At 37.0% G+C, this 21778-nt stretch overlaps 1 protein-coding gene across 1 annotated transcript; it reads right to left on the bottom strand.

Moving 5' to 3' along the window:
• Positions 1-760: 760 nt before the first annotated feature.
• sesn4 (sestrin 4) lies at positions 761-21203 on the bottom strand. The gene is made up of 8 exons (XM_067457689.1): positions 21030-21203; positions 10120-10317; positions 5496-5924; positions 4466-4580; positions 4132-4256; positions 3520-3686; positions 1586-1730; positions 761-997 (listed from the first exon to the last, which is right to left on the bottom strand). Exons 1-8 carry the CDS (start codon positions 21093-21095, stop codon positions 908-910), a joined length of 1335 nt encoding a protein of 444 aa, XP_067313790.1. The 5' UTR covers positions 21096-21203; the 3' UTR covers positions 761-907.
• Positions 21204-21778: the final 575 nt, after the last annotated feature.

Below are 21778 nucleotides of genomic sequence, written 5' to 3'. Positions count from 1 at the left end.
GAAGCTTCACAACATCGTTTCAGTTGCGTCTCAAAATGGATTTACACGCCACTGCTGTCAGGACTCATACCAAAGAAGTGTGTTTTTGACGGAGCAGTCCCAGCGATAAAGCTTCGGTCCAGCTTTGGAAGCAGCCGGTGAGTTAACTTAAACTGCTTCAAATGTCTCTGCTTTTGGCTATGGACACATGAGTAAACATCAGTAAACGACACGATCGCATGCTTCGTCATTCAAATGCGCTAACGGTTACTCCATTGTTGTTCTCTGTATAACGTTACAGTATTCTGACGTGCAAAACCGTTTTGCTTGCTACTTCTAAGGTCTAGTCGCATACAATAGTCCATAAACCGAATCATGTCCTCATAAACTGCGAGTAAAGACACAGAAATGTGGAGAGGCCATTAAATACAGTAACTTACATACCACAGAGACGGACGTCCTGATGTTGCCGTTTCTCCTGTTCAATTTATTTCTCCCTCAGATTTGATTCTGGATCATATCTATTAGCTGAGATAGCGATGGATGGGTTTCTCCACGCTTGAGGACGTCACCGCTTTGCGCTTATGTCATTCTTTAGCTCCGCCCACACGATACGCCTCCAGGCGCTCGTTTTTTTCCGGAAAGACTCGGTACAGCCTATATTTCTTTTATAAATATGATAAAACTAAAGACTTTTCGGAGATATGAAGGATGCAATACTACTCTATAGGTACTCAAGATTGACATGAGATTGACTGAAACTGGGTGTTTCACCCCCCCTTTAAGGTTCACCCTTGGCAAAGAAACTTTTCACAGCAGTACCTTACGCCACACCGGTCAACTCAGAGACAACAAATACAGAGACAGAGAGACAGATCTCAGCTTGTATATCTTTGCCTTGGTTTCCGTTGTACCATATGTTCGTGTCCTATGCGATCATGTATTGTGTGATGGCTCGGAGTGCGTACAGCAGCTCGGCCTGCAGACGGGCCTCCATCACTAACAAATTTACATGAACCTAAAACACAAAATGACAGAAAGATTTGTATTAAAACACTCTTATAAAGTATCATACAGTTATTTAAAAGTAGATGATATATAGCTCTGGAAAAAACTAAGACCACTTAACACAGATTTCTCATGTATATTCATATATATATATATATATATATATACATATACAGACTATTTGCATAAATGCATATAGCAGTTCTCACTCTAAATCTCCCAATAATATGTCTTGATAAGATAATATTAAAATGTTAATTATTTATCAATGTTATGTAGTTTTTATTGTGGGGGCGAAACCTATATTGCAATGCAATACAATATAATAAAAAGTACAAATAGCCTTCCCTCAAAAGTATCATATTTGACACTTTTTATAAAATAGAGTAAAAACAATAAGGATAAACTAGCAATAAGAGGGAAGAAGGCATTTAAAAGATTGTTTGCAACTGTTTTTTCAGCAAAACATCAAAGCAAAGATCATATAGATAAATTACAGACATTAGAGATTTCCTGATTAAATATGACAAAGTAGGCTTTATACGGTTAAGCAGATGGCATTGAAGTGTACGCAACACAAATTGTAATAGGAAATCACCTTCTCTGAAGCTTTGACAGGGGCCCAGGACAGTGGGCATAGAGGGGTCTTGCTGGAGTCGGGGTAGCAGGCCACAGCTTTAATGTAAAGTTTCAGTCCACGCTCCAGTAACCGATTAACTTCCCCATAATCGTAATCATCATATCTGAAGGAAAACATGTCAAATGTAAAGTGCTTTGTTTTTTTTGTTGTTGTTGTTTTTTTTTTTGCATTTTTCAGCATTTTCATATATACAGGTCCTTCTTTAAAAAAAAAAAGCATATGTGATAAAAGTTCATTATTTTCCATAATGTAATGATAAAAATTAAACTTTCATATATTGTAGATTCATTGCACACCAACTGAAATATTTCAGGTCATTTATTGTTTTAATACTGATGATTTTGGCATACAGCTCATGAAAACCCAAAATTCCAATAAATCCGACCAATTTCATCCGACCAATAAAAGAAAAGTGTTTTTAATACAAAAAAAGTCAACCTTCAAATAATTATGTTCAGTTATGCACTCAATACTTGGTCGGGAATCCTTTTGCAGAAATGACTGCTTCAATGCGGTGTGGCATGGAGGCGATCAGCCTGTGGCACTGCTGAGGTGTTATGGAGGCCCAGGATGCTTCGATAGCGGCCTTAAGCTCATCCAGAGTGTTGGGTCTTGCGTCTCTCAACTTTCTCTTCACAATATCCCACAGATTCTCTATGGGGTTCAGGTCAGGAGAGTTGGCAGGCGGACTGAGCACAGTAATACCATGGTCAGTAAACCATTTACCAGTGGTTTTGGCACTGTGAGCAGGTGCCAGGTCGTGCTGAAAAACGAAATCTTCATCTCCATAAAGCTTTTCAGCAGATGGAAGCATGAAGGAGTCCAAAATCTCCTGATAGCTAGCTGCATTGACCCTGCCCTTGATAAAACACAGTGGACCAACACCAGCAGCTGACATGGCACCCCAGACCATCACTGACTGTGGGTACTTGACACTGGACTTCAGGCATTTTGGCATTTCCTTCTCCTCAGTCTTCCTCTGGACTCTGGCACCTTGATATCCGAATGACATGCAAAAATTGCTTTCATTTGCTTTGTTTTTATTTTATTCGAAAAAGTACTTTGGACCACTGAGCAACAGTCCAGTGCTGCTTCTCTGTAGCCCAAAGTGGCTTGACCTGGGGAATGCGGCACCTGTAGCCCATTTCCTGTACACGCCTGTGCACAGTGGCTCTGGATGTTTCTACTACTTCCGCAGGTTTCTACTACTTTCCACTACTTCCGCAGGTCCCCCAAAGTCTGGAATCGGTCCTTCTCCAAAATCTTCCTCTGGGTCCGGTCACCTCTTCTCGTTGTGCAGCGTTTTTTGCCACACTTTTTCCTTCCCACAGACTTCCCACTGAGGTGTCTTGATACAGCACTCTGGGAACAGCCTATTCGTTCAGAGATTTCTTTCTGTGCCTTACCTTCTCGCTTGAGGGTGTCAATGATGGCCTTCTGGACAGCAGTCAGGTCGGCAGTCTTACCCATGATTGCGGTTTTGAGTAATGAACCAGGCTGGGAGTTTTTAAAAGCCTCAGGAATCTTTTGCAGGTGTTTAGAGTTAATTCGTTGATTCAGATGATTAGGTTAATAGCTCGTTTAGAGAACCTTTTCATGATATGCTAATTCTTTGAGAATTTTGGGTTTTCATGAGCTGTATGCCAAAATCATCAGTATTAAAATAAAAGACCTGAAATATTTCAGTTGGTGTGCAATGTATCTAAAATATATGAAAGTTTACATTTTATCATTACATTATGGAAAATAATTAAGTTTTATCACATATGCTATTTTTTTGAGAAGGACCTGTAGTTGATGAATCAGAAGAACAATTAATGTATGAGTGTTTCATGTTTTTTTGCATTGAGAAAGTGCAAACTAAAACAAAAATGCAAAAGTGTAATAAATACCTTATGCCATAGATACAATGAATGTAGTTCCAGATGGCTCGTTTGAGATCGGGGCTGTGAGGGAAAGGGAGAGAGGCCACATTGCGGAATCGCTCGTCTAACAAATGCCCTATATCAGAGTAGAGCCTGTTTACTAACGAAAAACCATGATCCTCCCAAGAATAGTCCTGCACAGAAAGACAAATGAATAGTTTATAACATCAACTTTACCAAAGAATTGATAAAAGGTAATTTTTATGGTAAAGGTAATTTATTAATCCTTTCTGAATAATTTTTTTTCTTTTTGATCTTTTGATCAAAATTATGTCTTTCTTTCTTACCCCGATTTTTTGAATGGTAGTGTTGGGATAAAAGCAAGTAAGCAAGTTTTAAGTAGGGATAACACGAACTATATTAACATTTTAAAAAATGAACTACAGGAGTTGCATCCAATCAATAGGATCAAATATCAAGCATCAAATAAGAAGTCTACTTGAATGAAACAAGCATTTGAGAGGACGTGTCAGTGACAGTCTTAAGAAGGGCGGGCATGAGCTGTAATTCTGACCCTTATTACCCTTTTATGCTACTACTTTTGGTAGGTGACACCCAATGCAAACTCTCTGTCCCCACCTGCACCCGGAATACTTGGAAATGGTCCTCCTCCCGTCTGGCAAATTCTTGGTAGCCGAATTCTGGATCTGTGACGAAGCGGGAGGGGTCTGTGGAAAACATGGCCTCTTCCTCCTCCTCGACATCTAATATGGAGTTGCATTTGAGAAAGAGAAAAGCAGGTTACGAAAGAGGGCCCATGAGAGAGAGAGAGATATACACACAAGAAAATGCGCTTGTGTAAAAATAACTCTAAACATTCGTCCCAATCCAAAATTAAGCTTCCTGTTTACAGCAGCATTGGGAAACATGGTTACATGACACACTGTCTTTAAACTGGTGAACAACATCTTACCAGAATGTAAGAGTGTCTGTGAATGGAGTCGGTCTCCTTTTCTTTCCTTAATCTCCTCCTGTGATTTTTGAATTTGTTCTAGAAGGCAAGCAACTTCGCAGCTGGAGTCTAGGGACTACAAAAAAGGCCACTGTTAAAAATAAGACATGCTGGTTTTGCCTATATTACAAATTATTTTACAATGCTTGCTGTAGGGTTGTCGGAAAAATATAGCTGTTTGCTTAAAGGGTTAGTTCACCCCCCCAAAAAAATGAGCCCATGATTTACTCACCCTCAAGTCATCCTAGGTGCATATGACATTCCTCTTTTAGACGAATACAATCAGAGTTATATTAAAAATGTCCTGGCTCTTCCAAGCTTTATAATGGCATTTAATGTTGGGTCATTTTTGAAGTCCATAAAAGAGCATCTATACATCATAGAACTGCTCCACACGACTCCAGGGAGTTAATAAAGGCCTTCTGAAGCGAAGCTGCGCGTTTGTGTAATAAAAATATACATATTTAAAACTTTATAAAGTAAATTATCTAGCTAGAGCAATTGTATGATGGATATATGCACTTTTATGGACTTCAAAAAATGGTCACTGCCATTATAAAGCTTGGAAGAGCCAGGATATTAATGTAACTGCGATTGTATTCATCTTAAAGAAGATTTTCATATACACCTAGGATGACTTGAAGGTGAGTAAATCATTCAATTCATTTTTGGGTGATCTAACCCTTTAAGAACCATGCTGATATTTTGTTATTGTGACTACTATCAGTATTTATTTTTTACTTGAGTATGTATGAATGTCAGTAGAATTCAGTTTTTGTGGGTTTTCTATTATATAACTGAAGTTGTTTTTTTACACAGTAAAATACAGTAAAACAGCAGTAAAAATACAGTAAAAACAGTAATATTGTAAAATATTATATATATTTTATACTCTATGTTGTGTTTTTTTCCTGATTTTTGTTATTTACAAGCTATTTACAAGTCAAAACATCTTTTAATGACTAAAACTGTAGTGAATGATCATCCGTACCCTTCGCCGTGGTGCCTTCTCAGTGGGACCAGCAGGAGGCGGTGATAAGGCGGTGTTGCCGTTAGCAGCATCACATAGACAGTAGCCGGGGGGTGTGCCGTGATGCACTCTGGGTGTGGGAGTGGCATCTAAGTCAGAACCAGAACCAAAAACAAAACTACAAAGGGAGTGACAGTGAGCCAGGAGAACAACCGCCTGAACGAGCTCAGCCAGAGACCAGCACTGCTCTCCCGTCTTAAGCAGAGCCTGTATGTGCGAGCGTGCCGTAAGCCAAGGCTGATGGGCCAGGACCTTGTTGATGTGGTCAAGGTGCTGTAGACGTGGGGGTGCAGCCTCCAGCCCCTGAAGCCATAACGGGTCTCCCCCCACACGCAGAAACTGAGCTGAGTGAAGAGACACCAGGTACCTACAGTGATGCCGAGCTGCAGCCTGAAACACAAATCAAATAGTCATCAAATAGAAGCAATAAAATAATTTAAATGATTAAATCAAGATTTTTTTTAGCCAGTAATCAACTGTAGAACATGTGTAAGTAGGGATTGGCAGTATGGTAATATATTTATCATGGCAAAAATAGAAAGTACATAGGTAGAAATTTCGCTATATAGTTAATATATGCGATATGCAAATACATTTGCGTAGCACAGTACTACTTAAAGTTCTTGAGACTTCAAAAAAATGTATGAATGAGAAAAAAACAAATAGCACATACAAGAAGTTACAAAGAGTTATTAACTCTTTCCCCACCATTCACAAAAATGTATGTCTTTATGTGTTTTCCCTGTTAAACGGTGTGTGTGTGTGTGGGGGGGGGGGGTGTAATAAGTAATTAGTTACTGTATTTTAATTACTTTTCCCTTGAAAAAGTAAAGTAAGGGATTACTCAGATTCTTTCTGTAATTTAATTACAGTTACTTTTGATGTAATTGAACTAAATACTGTGTACACTGCAAAAAATGCTTTTCTCATTTAGTTTTTTGTCTTGTTTCAAGTCAAAATTTCAAAAAAATCTTACATTAAGAAACATTTACTAGACAAGTAAAAATTATTGTCTTGTTTTGGGAAAAAATAACTCAAAATTAAGAGAGTTTTTGCTTAAAATAAGCAAAATAATCTGCCAGTGGGGTAAGCAAAATAATATTGTTTTAAGATTATTTTGCTTATTTTTAAGCAAAAACTCTCTTAATTTTGAGTTATTTTTCCCAAAACAAGACAATTACTTTTGCTTGTCTAGTAAATACTTCTTGTTTTAAGAATTTTTAAATGTTTGGACTAGAAATAAGACAAAAATACTAAGTAAGAAAAGCATTTTTTTTGCAGTGTATAGATTGTTGAACAATTATAGATAATACAGTAGTGGAATTAACATCAACATTTAAAAAAAAAAATACCTTGATGTTTTTAAGTGTACTTCGCACATTTGTAAGACTTTGGTCAGTTATGTAGTTTTAATATTTATTTGAATTAATTAAAAGAGCCTGTTTCATGCCTCTCCTTGAATCATTAACTAGTTGATGTTGATATAGGATTTAGAAAGGAATTAGTAAGTAATTAAATACTTTTAGGAGAGAGTAATTTCTACAGTAATCTAATTACACTATTCAAGATTTAATTAGTAACTAGTAATTAATTACTTTTTTAGAGTAACTTACCCAACACTGGTGAGGGCGCAAGCTTTCACTGCGTTAGTCTATATTTATATCATAAATGTGATATTTATTTTATACAAGTTTACTAAACAAGAATTTGATATTAAGTGACTTACATTTTAGACACCATATTGCCCATGTTTACTCTATTTCACCAACTAGAATAGTTTAAAACAAAGTCACAGCACTGTAATTGTGCATCTCTGAGCAACACACATGTTGCGTCCGAATTCGCCTACTTATACTATGTACTCTTTTTTTGTGAAGAAAAAGTACATACTTTTTAGTGTGTAGCAGAAAAGTATGCAAGCCTCGGGACATACTAGTTCGCCATCTTTAACGGACTCTGTCGCTTAGTTACGTGCATCCCGTCACCGTTTAACTGCCTTGTCAATCATCGTCAGATTCGTCACAGTTCACATCCTCCACATTCAGTTTAATCTCCTACCGTATCGGAGAGAAATGTAGCCGCTCGTTGATCTGCCATGTGTGGGTCTTTAATGCAGAGACTCTCCTCATGTGTTTGCAGTTTAAATATAATGATGCATTTAAAAGTTAATGGCCAAACGTGTCATTACAAAAGTTCACAATGCTGCTGCAGGTGAAATATAATGTGGACAACACTGAATAAATATATTTTTGTCAGGTTAAATATTAATAGTTGGTCACTCAAATCCCTTTATCTAAACTTCTCTACTTAACGTTGAACTCGCACATCCGGCATGTTTGTAGTTTTTTAACACTTATTATCCGCTTTTGTAGTTCTAATCGAATCCTCGTCCAACTCGCAATGGGTTGTGGGCAATATCAGCCGTTAGAGTGCCCATCGATCCATACTTCGAATTCGGACCGGAAATAGTAAACCATGCGGGAATCTTTGGAATACTCTTTTCAGCATACTACGATTTGGGACATACTAATTCTATTTTCGAATACTATTTAGGATGGATAGTTTGCGAATTGGGATGCAGGGACTGTGTTTCCTTACTGAATGAATCAGCTTTCTGAACGAAACAGTTGAATCAATGATTCAGTAACTAAGATAGATTAAAGGTCCCGTTCTTCACGATTCCATCTTTCAAACTTTAGTTAGTGTGTAATGTTGCTGTTAGAGCATAAATAATACCTGTAAAATTATAAAGCTCAAAGTTCAATGCCAAGCGAGATATTTTATTTAACAGAAGTTCCCTTTCAAAGCCTACAGCGAACATGCGAAACATGAACTCATGTTATATTGCACACTGTAAACATAATCAAAGCTTTGAAAACATGCGAAAAACGGGACCTTTAAGATTGTCAAATGATTCGTTCCTGAATGATTCAGTTGTTTGAATTGGTTGAATCTCAATGACTTAATAGTGACTTGCTGCCACCTACTGACGGTTTTAACGTATCATTTCAAAGTATTCATGTTTTAAATAATTTCAAATATTAGTATTCAACTTTATGTGTTTAAAACATCAAAACATTATTTATGCACTAAATAATGTAAATAGTCTGTGTAAATGCCACTTCTGTGTTAGAAAATGCTCATAAAAGGAAAAAATAAATGTAAATGTTTTGGAATCGCACACCCCTACTGTGTTCAGAATGGATGAACGGTCTTACGGGTGTGGAACAACATTAGGGTGAGTCATTAATGACATCAATTTCATTTTTGGGTGAACGAACCCTTTAAACTAGTCCCAGACTAAAATGCACGTTTGAGCAGTTTTAACTGAGCGCAACTTGAATGTCTTAAAATATGTTAGTGCCTTTATTTGTTTTAAGATGCACACCAGTCATGTTTTTATAACCACATTTACAAAAGCTACTTAAATGTCCTATTTGAACTAAGATTTAATCCTGGCTTAATCTAAACCCTGTCTGTGAAACCAGGCCTAGAAGTTAGGCCTATGTCTTAAAGGTGTCATGAACTGGCTTTTTAATTTGTTTATACTGTTGTCAACTAATGATGTTTGTGTGTTTTTTACCTTCATAAATATCATAACTAAAAAGTAATAATAATAATAATAATAATACATTTTATTTATAATGCACTTTTCATTCCGAAGAATCTCAAAGTGCAACAAAGGGAACAAATAACAAAAATAATAATAATAGGCTACTTTCTACACTGGTTTTGAGGCTCTCTCCTGAACGCTGGGTTTTGATGGGCGTGCCGCACTGGAGACTCGGATGTAAAGACCCACGGCTAGGATTGGAAAAGATTTGCATATTTAATGAGCTTCAGCTCCCCTGTCAGTTCAGTTCACATGAGGGAATGTTTTTAAATCAGCAACCATAATGATTCTCTCGACCACAGGGCTCATAAATGTCTCTATCTCAAACAAACACAATTTATTTCTCATCCACCCGCAATTGATTGGAAGATTATTTTTGTATTACTTGGCCCGCCGATCGGTGGATATAAGCGCGAGTCGGTGGGTGGGGCTATGAATTAGACGTGCTTATTATTATTGTTTCGCCACACGATGACGTCAAGTTGCGTACACGGTAGTTTTCTGGGCCTGGTGTCTATAAAAGCTTTTCTTTTACTAAAAATTCAGTTTTCAGCTCTGAAACTTACAGGATATTCTTATATTACATGACCTTTTATATATCAAAAGCTCAAGGGAAAGTTGATTTCTTAATTCATCAGCCCTTTAAGTAAATTATCTCTCTACATTAGGTCTTCAAGTGACACCAGCCTAATATCCCTGCTGCCATCCGTGTCATTAATGTTGATGTTAATCAAACAACAAATCAAACTTTATTTAATTTAATTAATTATTTTTACATTTGATTCTTCAGTTCCTGTAGTATATTTTATATGTATTCTGTTGTATTTATTGAATTGTTTGTCATTTGTTCCTGTGTACTTACTTGTTATTAACAAAAATTCTATTGTTATATATATATAGTAATCATGAAATAAAACTTCTCATAATGTGAAATAAGACTTTGGCCATAAGGCATGGTCATTCTGTTCTTACCATGATGGCAATGTAGTGGCGGTAGGGCAGGGGCAATGGGCCATCCATATAGAGGATGTAGTGCTGTGTGCGCAGGAAACTCTCCAGGTATTGTGGGTGAGAGGCCATCTGCTGTGACACTGTGTCCAGGCGCCCCCTGCTGGCCAGAGCCTTCATACACAAGAGAGAAGCACGGTCTTTCTCAGAGTTCACCATCACCTGCCAAGAAGAATCAAATTAAAAAATCACAGAGACATTTACATACAAAAGAAAGATAAAAACAAAACAAAAAACTATTCAATGCAGTTTTTGTATTTAAAGTTTGTTTATCTCAAAGGAACCACTTTTTTAAAAAAAATCACTAGTGCTTGAAGCATTTCTCAAAATGGTTTTCCAACCAAAAAAGGAGTATAGTAACAAACAAACATGGCTTCTGCCACAGGTCCTATGGGTATCAAGGGACAGCAATAGACATCCACACTGTGTGACCCACTGCCGTTTTGGCCTCCTTTAGTATACAGACTCTAGACAGACGTCTGTCGACCTCAATCTCCCACTTTCACACCCCAAGATGCTTAAAATACATCCAGATGATAAAAACAGCAACTGGACACCATACCCATGTATAATCACAGGCACAACTTGGGAGCTGTGGCTCAATCATCTGTATTTAGCATATGGAGTTTATTTTAGACAAGACACCTTGTGGAAAAGAATATAGCAAATATAATGTCATGATGCCTTTGTTTAATCGGTGTTGAGGAAATCTGCTGACTCATGTCTTCATGCTCTTAAATGCTGACTGTGAAGCCCAACTGAGGTCTTGTTCCTGTTCCTTTGCCCTGCTTTGTGTCTGACTGTGGGATTATGGAAATCCTGCCCACACCCCTCCTGTTTCAGCGACTCAGACAGACAGAGAGAGAGAGAGAGAGAGAGAGAGAGAGAGAGAGAGAGAGAGAGAGAGAGAGAGAGAGAGAGAGAGAGAGAGAGAGAGAGAGAGAGAGAGAGAGAGAGAGAGAGAGAGAGAGAGAGAGAGAGAGAGAAGATTTCGAAACAGGAGATTGGAAAGTAGTGAGAGAATAAATTAATTGTAATCATTTACCAAAATTAAAAGATTAGTTCACCCAAAAATGGAGATTATACCAGATTTACTCACCCTCAAACCTACGTGTATACGGCATTCTTCTTTCAGACAAATAAAATGTATATTAAATTTAAAACGCAGTTATATATATTTTTTGGCTCTTCCCAGCTGTATAATGGCAGTGACTGTTGGGTCATTTTTGAAGTCCATAAAAGTGCATCTGTTCACTTGAGAAGGCCTTTTACTCCCCAGAGCCATGTGGAGCAGTTATATGATGGATAGATGCACTTTAATGGACTTCAAAAATGACCCAACAGTCACTGCCATTACAAAGCTCAGAAGAGCTAGGAAATTGTATTCGTCAAACTCTGATTGTATTCGTCTAAAAGAAGAATGGCATATACAACTAGGATGGCTTGAGCATGAGTAAATCATGGGCTAATTTTCATTTTTGGGTGAACTAACCTTTTAAGTTACATTCTCCTTATTTTTTCTGGTGGTGGTGAATACTTTGATGTGGACTAATTATAATTGCTGGTACGTGATCAATTCTAGAGTTTGACTGTCTGTACTGGCAGCAGTAATTCCTTTGAGTAAACTGCTGCTCTGTGGGTCTGCCTGGAGTTCGGTTACACTTTTTTCTGGGGAGAGAAGAAGATGAGCTCTGATAGAATGGAAACATGAACGTGGTCACGTATTGAATGAAATCTTGTTACATAGTTACTGGGGGACAACTGAGGGCCGTGGCCAAAACAGCTCTGGGCCATCATAACTCTTCCTGACACTATAAGATTCACACTGGTAGCACAGCGTGCACTGAGCCTAAAAGCCTTTCAAGTTACCACAATATTTTATCTCCAAACAGCACTTTAATTCACATTAAATAACTTCTGGGCCTCAAATATGAGAATATAATGGATTCTTCAAATGGACAGATACCTTTTCTTAAATCACCACCTAAATCTACTTTACAATCCATATGCAGAGAAGATTATTGGAACAGTTTATTCAATACTGAATTCAGATCATCGAGTCTTTGATAGTATGTTATTGATCAATGTTATTGAAAATAACATTGGGAAGATGAGCTTGAAGTGCAAATGCCAGAGGAGTCTTGGCAAGATGTTTTAGATAGGATACATTCTTCACACACTATCATTCAGTTCAACATTGTTTATAGATTACACTGGTCTATGGTGAAGTTGGCCAGATGTACATCAAAAGTAGATGCAATATGTGATAGGTGCACAACAGAACAAACCAGTCTTTCACATGTGTTTTGGTCATGCACAAAACAGAAAGGCTTTTAGAACAATTTTTTTTTTTTCTTAGAAGTATCGGTACTTCAGTCACCAACTAAACCTTCTCCTTTCACTTCTATATTTGGAGTGCCAGAATATGCTACTAGTCTAAATAACAGCGCTAAAAGTGTGATAGCCTTTGCCACCTTTTTACCAAGAAGACTTATGCTAATAAAATGAAACAATAGTCATCAATTTCGCACAGTGAGAGACCTAAAGCACTATCTGACAGATTTTTTTTTTTTTTAGTAAAAATTAATATCTTTAAATTCTATGTTGCTTGGCAGCTGTTTTTTTCATCTAGATTTTTAACATGGATTTCAAGTTAATGATACCTTGACAAACTTCTGTTTTTAACCTCTCTACTTAACTCTAGGGATGAAACGACACAACGGTTTAACAAAAATAAAAAAAAAACACAAACCACACCCCTCTCCACCCATGGTTCGGTATGCACTTGCATTGCAGTTCATCTAAAATCTGATTACGCATCTATAATATGGTTTGTAACTTTAAAAATAATGCATAAAGCAGACAGTTCCGCTAATGTATGTTTCTGTCAATCAATGGGTACATGCGCCAGTGCGCACATGTCTTCACAGCGTGCAAATATCGAGCTCTCTTCAAGACGGTTAAACGGACAAACTCGCACAAAAAGTATCTCAAGATGTCCATCTTGATGAGCACCCTAGCAGACACAGACTGTGTCCGAAACCTGGAGAATGCTGCCTTTAGAGGACACTTTTAACGAGAGGAAGGCATCAAGCCATGTCTAATGTTATCTTCACTTCCTTTCTCCTAAGATACCTTCATCTGATCAATTTTTGAAGGCAGCATACATGTATCCTTCGCTGCCTTTGATATCCCACAATCCTATGCATTCCATTCTGTGACAGTTGAGCTGGAAAAAAAGATGGCGTCCGAAAGTTGCGTTTGCTGGTCAATTAGTGTGTAAATTTTAAAAAAATTACCAACATTTCCCACTTCAGGTGTAATTTCTAGCTAGACATTACTAATGTAGTAATTAAATATTTTTTTAGTTCTCACCAAATATCTCTCTATTTTGCTGTAGATCATTAAACTGTCACACTGCCTTACAAGTTTGTCAAAAATAAGTTTTGTGAGGTGCCTTCATGCACAAAACGCTGGTCGCAGAGTCATTGATTGTCTGATAAGGCAGCGAGGCAACGAGTCAACCAACGCCAGGGTATCTGCAGGTTTCACCAAGTCAAGTTTAAGACTTTTTAAGACCATTATGAATTAAATGTAAGACCTATATCGCGCGATTTAAAAAAAATATACAAAGAAAGTGCAGAATGACTAAATTACTTGCAAAGCAAATTAAATTATTTACATTGAACAAAGTATTAGTAAATTTGCACTTATTCATAGCTCAATCCCACCAGGATTTGACTATATATATATATATATATATATATATATATATATATATATATATATATATATATATATATATATATATATACACACACACACGTTTGATTTATTAATTTATTTATTTTTAAGATCAAAATTATTTTTTATTTTATTTGTGGTGGTCACTTCCATAAATTTACGAAGTTTAATTTTTTTTAATAATTAGGATGCCACATTAACCATATTATTATGTTAGATGAAGTCATACATGGCAATAAAACAAACTAAATGCATGAATCTTGTCTGGTATTACAAAAAAAGGTGTTGGTCCAGTGGTTTGCTATCTAACTTTAATAACACGATTGCTTAGGGTCGGATATATTACCAAAATCATAAAAGTATACACTCTTAGAAGAAAAGGTTCTATCGGCGCTACGTATTTGGAACCCTTAAAAGGTTCTATATAGATGGTGGTCAGTAATAAAACAGTAATAAAACAGCAAATGGTCAGTAATAAAACATATACTTATAAAAAAATGACAATAGGACAAAAAAAAACAACAACATAAAAATACATATACAAACAGTGTTATACGTGTAAGTGGCGTTTCCCCTGTTTGTGTTGTTGATTGTGTAACATTAACACACAGACAAGAGCTATATATATTATTTTGCTTTCACTTTGAGAACTTACTAATGCACAGATCCAGTACTTACTGACATGTCCCAAACTTTTTTACTCAAGTAAGGTTATGGACATATGCATAATAATGTGTGTATTTTGGTCGTTCAAGTGTAATGAGCCTAGAAGAGACACATCGGTACAAACACACGCAGTCTGACATCGGAGTTCGTGGTTTACATCACTTTTATTAACTCTTTTTAGAGCTATCGGGTATATTATACTTTTATTTTGTCACTATGTAAGATGGTGAGATTAGAAATGTTTATTAGAAATGTTCTGATTATTTGTTATTAGTTAACATGTTAATTCATTATTACCAAACTGACAATGAAAAATACTTATAAAGAATTCATTATTCTAAGTATTGTTAATTTCTTAGTTACTGTTTAATAACATTACTAAAATCAAAAGAGCTTATTTAAAGGGCCTAAGATAAAAATAACAATGATCATTTGTATTTCTTAACTAACAATAACAAAAATAATACTTTATGTAACAAATGTAGCTTTTGCTCAATCTTAGTTAATGTATTAAATAATGAAACCTTATTGTAATGTGTTACTGTTGTTCTTTACAGCCTAATTCTTTTGCACTTTAATCTGTTTGATAATGTGTCTTTTATATTTTTTGGTGCATTGTATTATTGTATTTAAACATTCAGAGTTATTTTTGTTATTACAAAAAGAGTTCTTAAAGCTGTTATGCTATGACAACACTTGTTTTGCAACTTATTTTTTCAATATCGTGATAATACCGTATACCGTGATAAAAGCTTCAACAATTAATCGCAAAATGAAAAATTGATACCGGCACATGCCTACCCTGAACACAGCAAATACCAAACCTAACCGTGCGTTCACACCGCCGCCGGCGAGAGCGTCAAATTTCTCTCTGGCCACCCTGCCAATGACGCTGTAGAAAGCTTCGTGGACCCGCGGCCGTTCTGATATAGATCGAATGCTTGGTCTTTTTTTAAACAGTGTTTAAAGGGGCCCTAAAGCACACAAGCATGTTGGTGGGCAGACTGGCCATAAGCAGGGTATAATCTTACCTCATGAAATCGTTTAAATGTGAAAGTAAGAATGAATTGCCTTCCTGCTGAAAAACGAGCGTTTTAGCGCCTATAAAATAGTGTTGCGCGCCTTCTTAACAAATTACACATCACTATGAATGATCACGTCTCAAATGATAGGGAAACCCACACAGCAATGATCAACTTCTCTTACATTTTGTTTGGGAACTAATGCGGTCAGAACCAAAGTTTACAGGCCTGCGTTCTCTGAGTGGAGCACTTCTACATTCCAATTGGTTGCCGCTGGTTACCGCCGAACCGCATTATAGTTCGTTACCATAAAGTTGAGCTGATTTCAACTTTCCTCGACGTCCAAATCGTCCATGACCCGCCGGACGATCGCCGGAGCTCGCCGCCGGCTCCCATTGAAAATAAATGACTTCCGGCCACCTTGACGTTCTCGCCGCTGGTGGTGTGAACGTGTGAACGCACAGTGAAACCACGATACAAACCAAATCCTGAGCAATCTGAACTCTTACACCCCTTTGCACACTATTTTTGCTGCTACTATTATTAATATATTTTTATTATTTTTTATTATGTATATGAAAAATGTATTTTTTTTATTACTATTTTTGTTTTAACGTGCAGTGAAAAATCCAAAATTATCATAGTCATTAACAAGAAAAAGTCTTTGACAAAAAAATTATAATTTACATTTAAGAATTTTTTATCCTGAAAGGTTGCTCACTTTCTTCAATGGATTTGTGAAGGAAAGTATCTGGGTAATAAATTACACTCAGGCCTACAGATTGGCCTTCCCTTTCCAGCTCTTCATACAGTGGCTGACATAAAGGAGAGGGTTATAAATAGTTCTGGACGACAGCTGAGATAGCACTTGCATAGATAAGACAGAAATGCCATTCCTGCGCAAGGGAAACCACCAAGAAACAAAGATCCCAGCGCTAGACAGGTTCTTCGAGTAAACATTCATGTAAAAGTATGAACTTAAACACTAAAACTTCAGGTCAATATTTGCGTCTTAACCCAATTTAACAGCCATTTTTATCGAAGTGAAGTTCTGCATTGAGGGTTTGTCTGCAAATGTGGTTTGTTCTCTATTTGGAAAATGTGTCAGCCTAACCCGTTTACTGAGGTATTTGAATGACTGAAATTCAACATTTAATATGAAGACCATTTAAAACAGACACTAAACCTGGTTGATGAAACAAGAACAAAGACACTCTTCAATCAAGGAAAATGTACATGTCAAGTCGGTGCTGAATGTATGATATGTTTATGCCTGAGATAGTATCTATCTGAGATAGTATCTTGTCATTCAACAGAGTCAAGGCTTGCAAAACATGTGCAAGCAAAACATGCCAAACAAAAGCACCATGGACTAACATTACAGTTACCTAGAAAGTCAGGCATTTTGATACATGCTCCAGATGTGCCTATCAAAGCATATTTTTATATAAAACCATACATTTGTTGTCTCCAAAATGACACACTATAGACTATGTACTCTACCTTCTAGTGTATGCACTTTATAAGGTTATTCTGTCAAACAAAGTGTTTGATAGCCCCTACGGTACATAAGGAAAGATGAGGCAGTTGCGTTTATGAAGTCTCCGATATTTCACACTTCGTTTTTTCAGGCAATTAAGTTCATGATCATCTAGAAATTTGAAGTTTAATTTTTAGTATGAACACACTGTTCATATTACAAAATGACACAAAATAGTCCACAATATTGGGATGCACCTATTGTTTAGCTACTATATGCATTTTGCATATTTCAAGTGAAAAATGCAGTCAAATAAGGAGCATACTGGCAATAGGGCACAAGTCATTTAAATGGAATTAAGATGTTGAAGTCAGTTTCAAACATCAGATCAAACTCTAGTCTCCATTGGGACACTAATACAATTGCACTTTCCCTGGTAAACATATCACATGTCTCGGAGTCTGTTCGCAATGCCCAAAACTCCTCACCGGTGACCCAGAAAAACAGGCAACTGCAAATATTCAACATGTTGCCATGGTTCAATACAGAGTGTTAATTTCATAGCCTGTATCAGCAGCTGCACAAAAATCTGAATGGGAGTATACCTAAAATGAGGCAAACAACTTGCAATTAACTACTAATGAAACTTCAGAGGGAAATTAGAGACTAATGCAAGTCAGATGAGAGGCTGAGAGACGCTCACACACCCACACAGATGCGGCTCAACGAAACGCTGTGGCAGATGCTGTCAACTGAGGATCTTTTTTTTTTAAATATATATCTATACCAAAACTGCGATCAACAAAAGTTAAAGGTTAAACTTGATATCCAGATCATGGTCAGCCGCGTCAGGGTATTTTTTACTTTAGGGCAATATTTGTAAATACAGGATGCCTCATCAGCACCAGTAACATGCACCGACATGTCTTTGCCAACAGTCAACACGTAACAGGAAGTCAAGTCTCATATCCTCTTGGATAGCCCCTTGAAAATTCAGCTGAAATCTTTTTCTTTTCTTTTATTGGGTAAAGGTGCCACTTTAAGCAATCCTAATTCCTGTTTCTGTGAATAATGATGAAATGCATGGCCTAATAAATTAGCTATTTGTTAGATAAAAATGTGTTAATGTGCTTAGGAAAGCAGAATCTGTGGGATATTACAGATACAAAAAAGTGCATGATCACTACATGAACAAACAAAACAGCATTTATATTTGAATACATTTGCATGTACCCTAGCATTGAGATTTGAATGAGATAATGTGTTTCTATTCTAGCTGGTCAAAAGGGCCAACTACCAACAAAAAAATGCAATAAGGAACAGAGAGATTAAAGGGACTGTCCACTCAAAAATGAAAGTTTACTCTAAGATGGAATTGTTAAGTTCAAAGCTCACAGTTCCAAATTTGTAAGATTTTTTTTCTTTTATGGTACATAAAATATATTTTGATAAATTAAGCAATTCTTTAAGTGAGCAACATATTGCCATTCACTAAACCAAAATAACTAAGACAGACAAATTTAAGCCTCATCTTTTGTCATTTGAGGACAGTCTAAACATGAGGCGCTAAATGGTGGTGGTGGTGTGGGGGGGGCTTCGGTTCAGGGCCTAAGTCTAGAATAAGACTGCGATATTCAATCTGCATTCTCAGAAGGCCTGAAGGGCTCCATCCTTGACATGCGTGAATGTCCCAACTGCAGTTGCATAAACCTAATTTCTCTGCTGCCTCTCTACAAAGGAAACACTATTTTGGCCTGCCAACCTGGAAGGGAGGAAGAACAAAACAGCCAGCTGCACCTCACTGGGGGTTGGACCGAAACAAGCCCTGCAGCAAGCAAACACACACACACACACATACACAGTAACAGACAAACATGACAAGCCACATATGGATGCAGTCAGACGACCAGGAAGACAGACATGTACATAAGCAGACAGTATGACATATATTCAGCAGCTTGCATATGACAGACAGTAAAGCAAAAGCAGATTATTGATGAATCACATATATATTTGGGAAGTCCAAGCTTTGGTCTGCTGGTACGTGAAGTTGGTTAATTACGGTATTTTGCATTGTGGTCTTCACATCAAGAAGTGAATCATGGTGTCAGTTATTCCTCATGTATATATTATCCCCTTCCTCCCTCTATGTACGCTTAACAGATAGCTATTGCATTACAATGGTCTTCAACTAATTTCACCATAATGTTCTGAAAAGGTCAAACTAGCAGGATAGTCAGGATATAAATAAATGAATATGCATGCATGCATGTACGTATATTTTTTAAAAGATGTGTGTAAAACATCGGGGGTTATTTAAAACGCATCCTGTTTGTGCAATTATAACACGTCTCACCTACATTCGCACCTTCTCACCTACTATTTTTCCTGAAAAGTGTCTCTTACAAAAGGACTAGTAGTTAGCTAAGGGAAAAGAGAACGGGTTTATGATGTTAACAATCCAAGTACAAACCTAGGGGATTTTTTATGGTCTGGCAAATGAGAGCATATTTCTCAGAGAAATTATTAAATGACACATTCCTCTATTGTTCTCCTGTATGCGGAGCAACGCCGTCACAACAGCGGCCCTCTCAGTTTGCAGGAGGTATTGCAGGCAAATGAAGAGAAAAACAACTTTGATTGGCAGTACATCAGCATCACATCGTACAAATGGAGAAAGAAAACACTTACACTTAACACCACCAAAAAGTCAAGCATGATGAAATGTTAATAAACGTTACATCTTCTCTTAGAGTCGTGCAGACCGCAGTGTCACGTCTTATGGATGCAACTACAAAGGGCTTTGTGTCCGCGCGACATGAACTGCGAAAAAACACTTCAGCGCTACAGACAAATGACAGTGTTTCATTTTTGTTTTATAATTTTCTCTTTTTTTTACAATTGCTTATATACAAGCTTTGACAGGGTCCTAAACATACAGTTAAACATTAAAATGAAACATAAGATGAAAAAGGAACTCGCAGTGAGTTAAATGAATGTTCATATGCCGATAAGACCAGAAAATACCTCCATGTACGAAACAACAAAAGATTTACCTTTTAAACAACTCAACAAAAGGCTCAGACGTAACGAAGAGCGTCAAAACCCACAAGACTTCAAAATGAAAGCTTATTGCCATGTAGGTTTACATCATTTGACCATAATCTGCACCAAGGCTTTCAAGATTGTTCCAGACTACAGTCTTAATACCCCGTGAAGCTTAAATGTAAAATATCTTCAGAATTTACAGCAAAACGTCGTTTTTTTTCAAATGCACACCTAAGATTAGTCCAAATAATAATTGCAATATGAAAAATGGCCATCTAACGAGAGCATATGCGCGACAAATGAGACTTATAAAGCTGACCTATACTTGCTCTAAATGCAATGGATTTGCACAGCTTTTCATTACATGAAACACAATAAAAAATGACAAAATAGCCCATGACACTATTATTATGCGAGTTTAAAGTTGACTTGTGTTACAGATGAATAGCAGCACAAACGTTTTTAAAGTAGCTAGTAAAATTAAAGTGCAGCAGGCTACACCGTGTACGTTAAGCACTTTTGTCTTTGTCATAAATGAACTTTATTTCAGGAACAATTAATAATTAACGCAACGAATTAGCGTTTAAAACTCGAAGTGAATAGTCACCGTTGAAAAGAAGCGATTAGAATAACAATACAGAAAAAATGAATGAAAGACACACGATTCTGCAAATGTTAATCATGACATTCGTATGCTTAAAAATAACGGATATCATAAATATGGCGACGAGTCTTTTATTTCAAAGATAATGACACAAGTAATGTATGCGTTTGAGGAGCGTTTTTAACATGAATGAATGAAAGACATTAAAAATTATGGCTTTTGCTAAGTATGAACTGTCAACTTTGAAACTTCCCAGGAAGAGTCTAGATACAGTTACAGTTAACATTTTCACTTCAGTTGTATATGTTACCTGATTTTGAACAAACTGACACTGGGTACCAAGGCGATAATCCATGTTTTTCGTGCAGATGATCATTTTCCTTCCTGTAAGTGCATGAATGCGACTCCTCTGGCTTTCTTGATTCTTCTTACCGACTCGCTAACAAAGGCCAAGCCGCTATGAGGTCTACATGTCCGGACATACAGCTGCAGTGTCAATGGGTGAAAAAACTGTTGACTGACACTTCCACAGTGATGGTGCCCAATCAGAGAGAAGAAAAGGCGGGTCTAAGAGTGGAGCGATGGCCAATTAACGGTCAGTATTGGATAGTGTGTGTGTGTGTGTGTGTGTGTGTGTGTGTGTGTGTGTGTGTGTGTGTGTGTGTGTGTGTGTGTGTGTGGTGTGTGTGTGTGTGTGTGTGACGGCTGTGTTTGTCCGACATCTGAGCCAATGAGCGCTATCATGTGGTGGAAAAGTACCTGTCTGTTAAGCATGTTAAGCCCGCCTACTTTCATGACGCAATGCAGCCTGACAACTGATTACAGTATCTGTGAGAATAAAGGCCTACCGGTATTTGCTTGTTTTGAATGAACTATTTGACCGTAATTTCAATGGCACAAAAATTTAATAGACATTCAGATGGACAACACACATCATAATTTTACTGCTAAAGAGAAAGTGTTTTATTTAAATACATTTTAAGCATTGTTTCTGTATGTTCTGTAAGAACTTTCTGTATTGCTGGTTCTAATAGAACCTTGGAGTCGGTATGAAGTGAC

Source organism: Pseudorasbora parva, chromosome 11 (genome assembly GCF_024679245.1).
Source record: "Pseudorasbora parva isolate DD20220531a chromosome 11, ASM2467924v1, whole genome shotgun sequence".
NCBI classification, from domain to species: Eukaryota; Metazoa; Chordata; class Actinopteri; order Cypriniformes; family Gobionidae; genus Pseudorasbora; species Pseudorasbora parva.
Note: the sequence above shows the minus strand (reverse complement) of the source record. Positions and strands in the feature narration are given on the sequence as shown.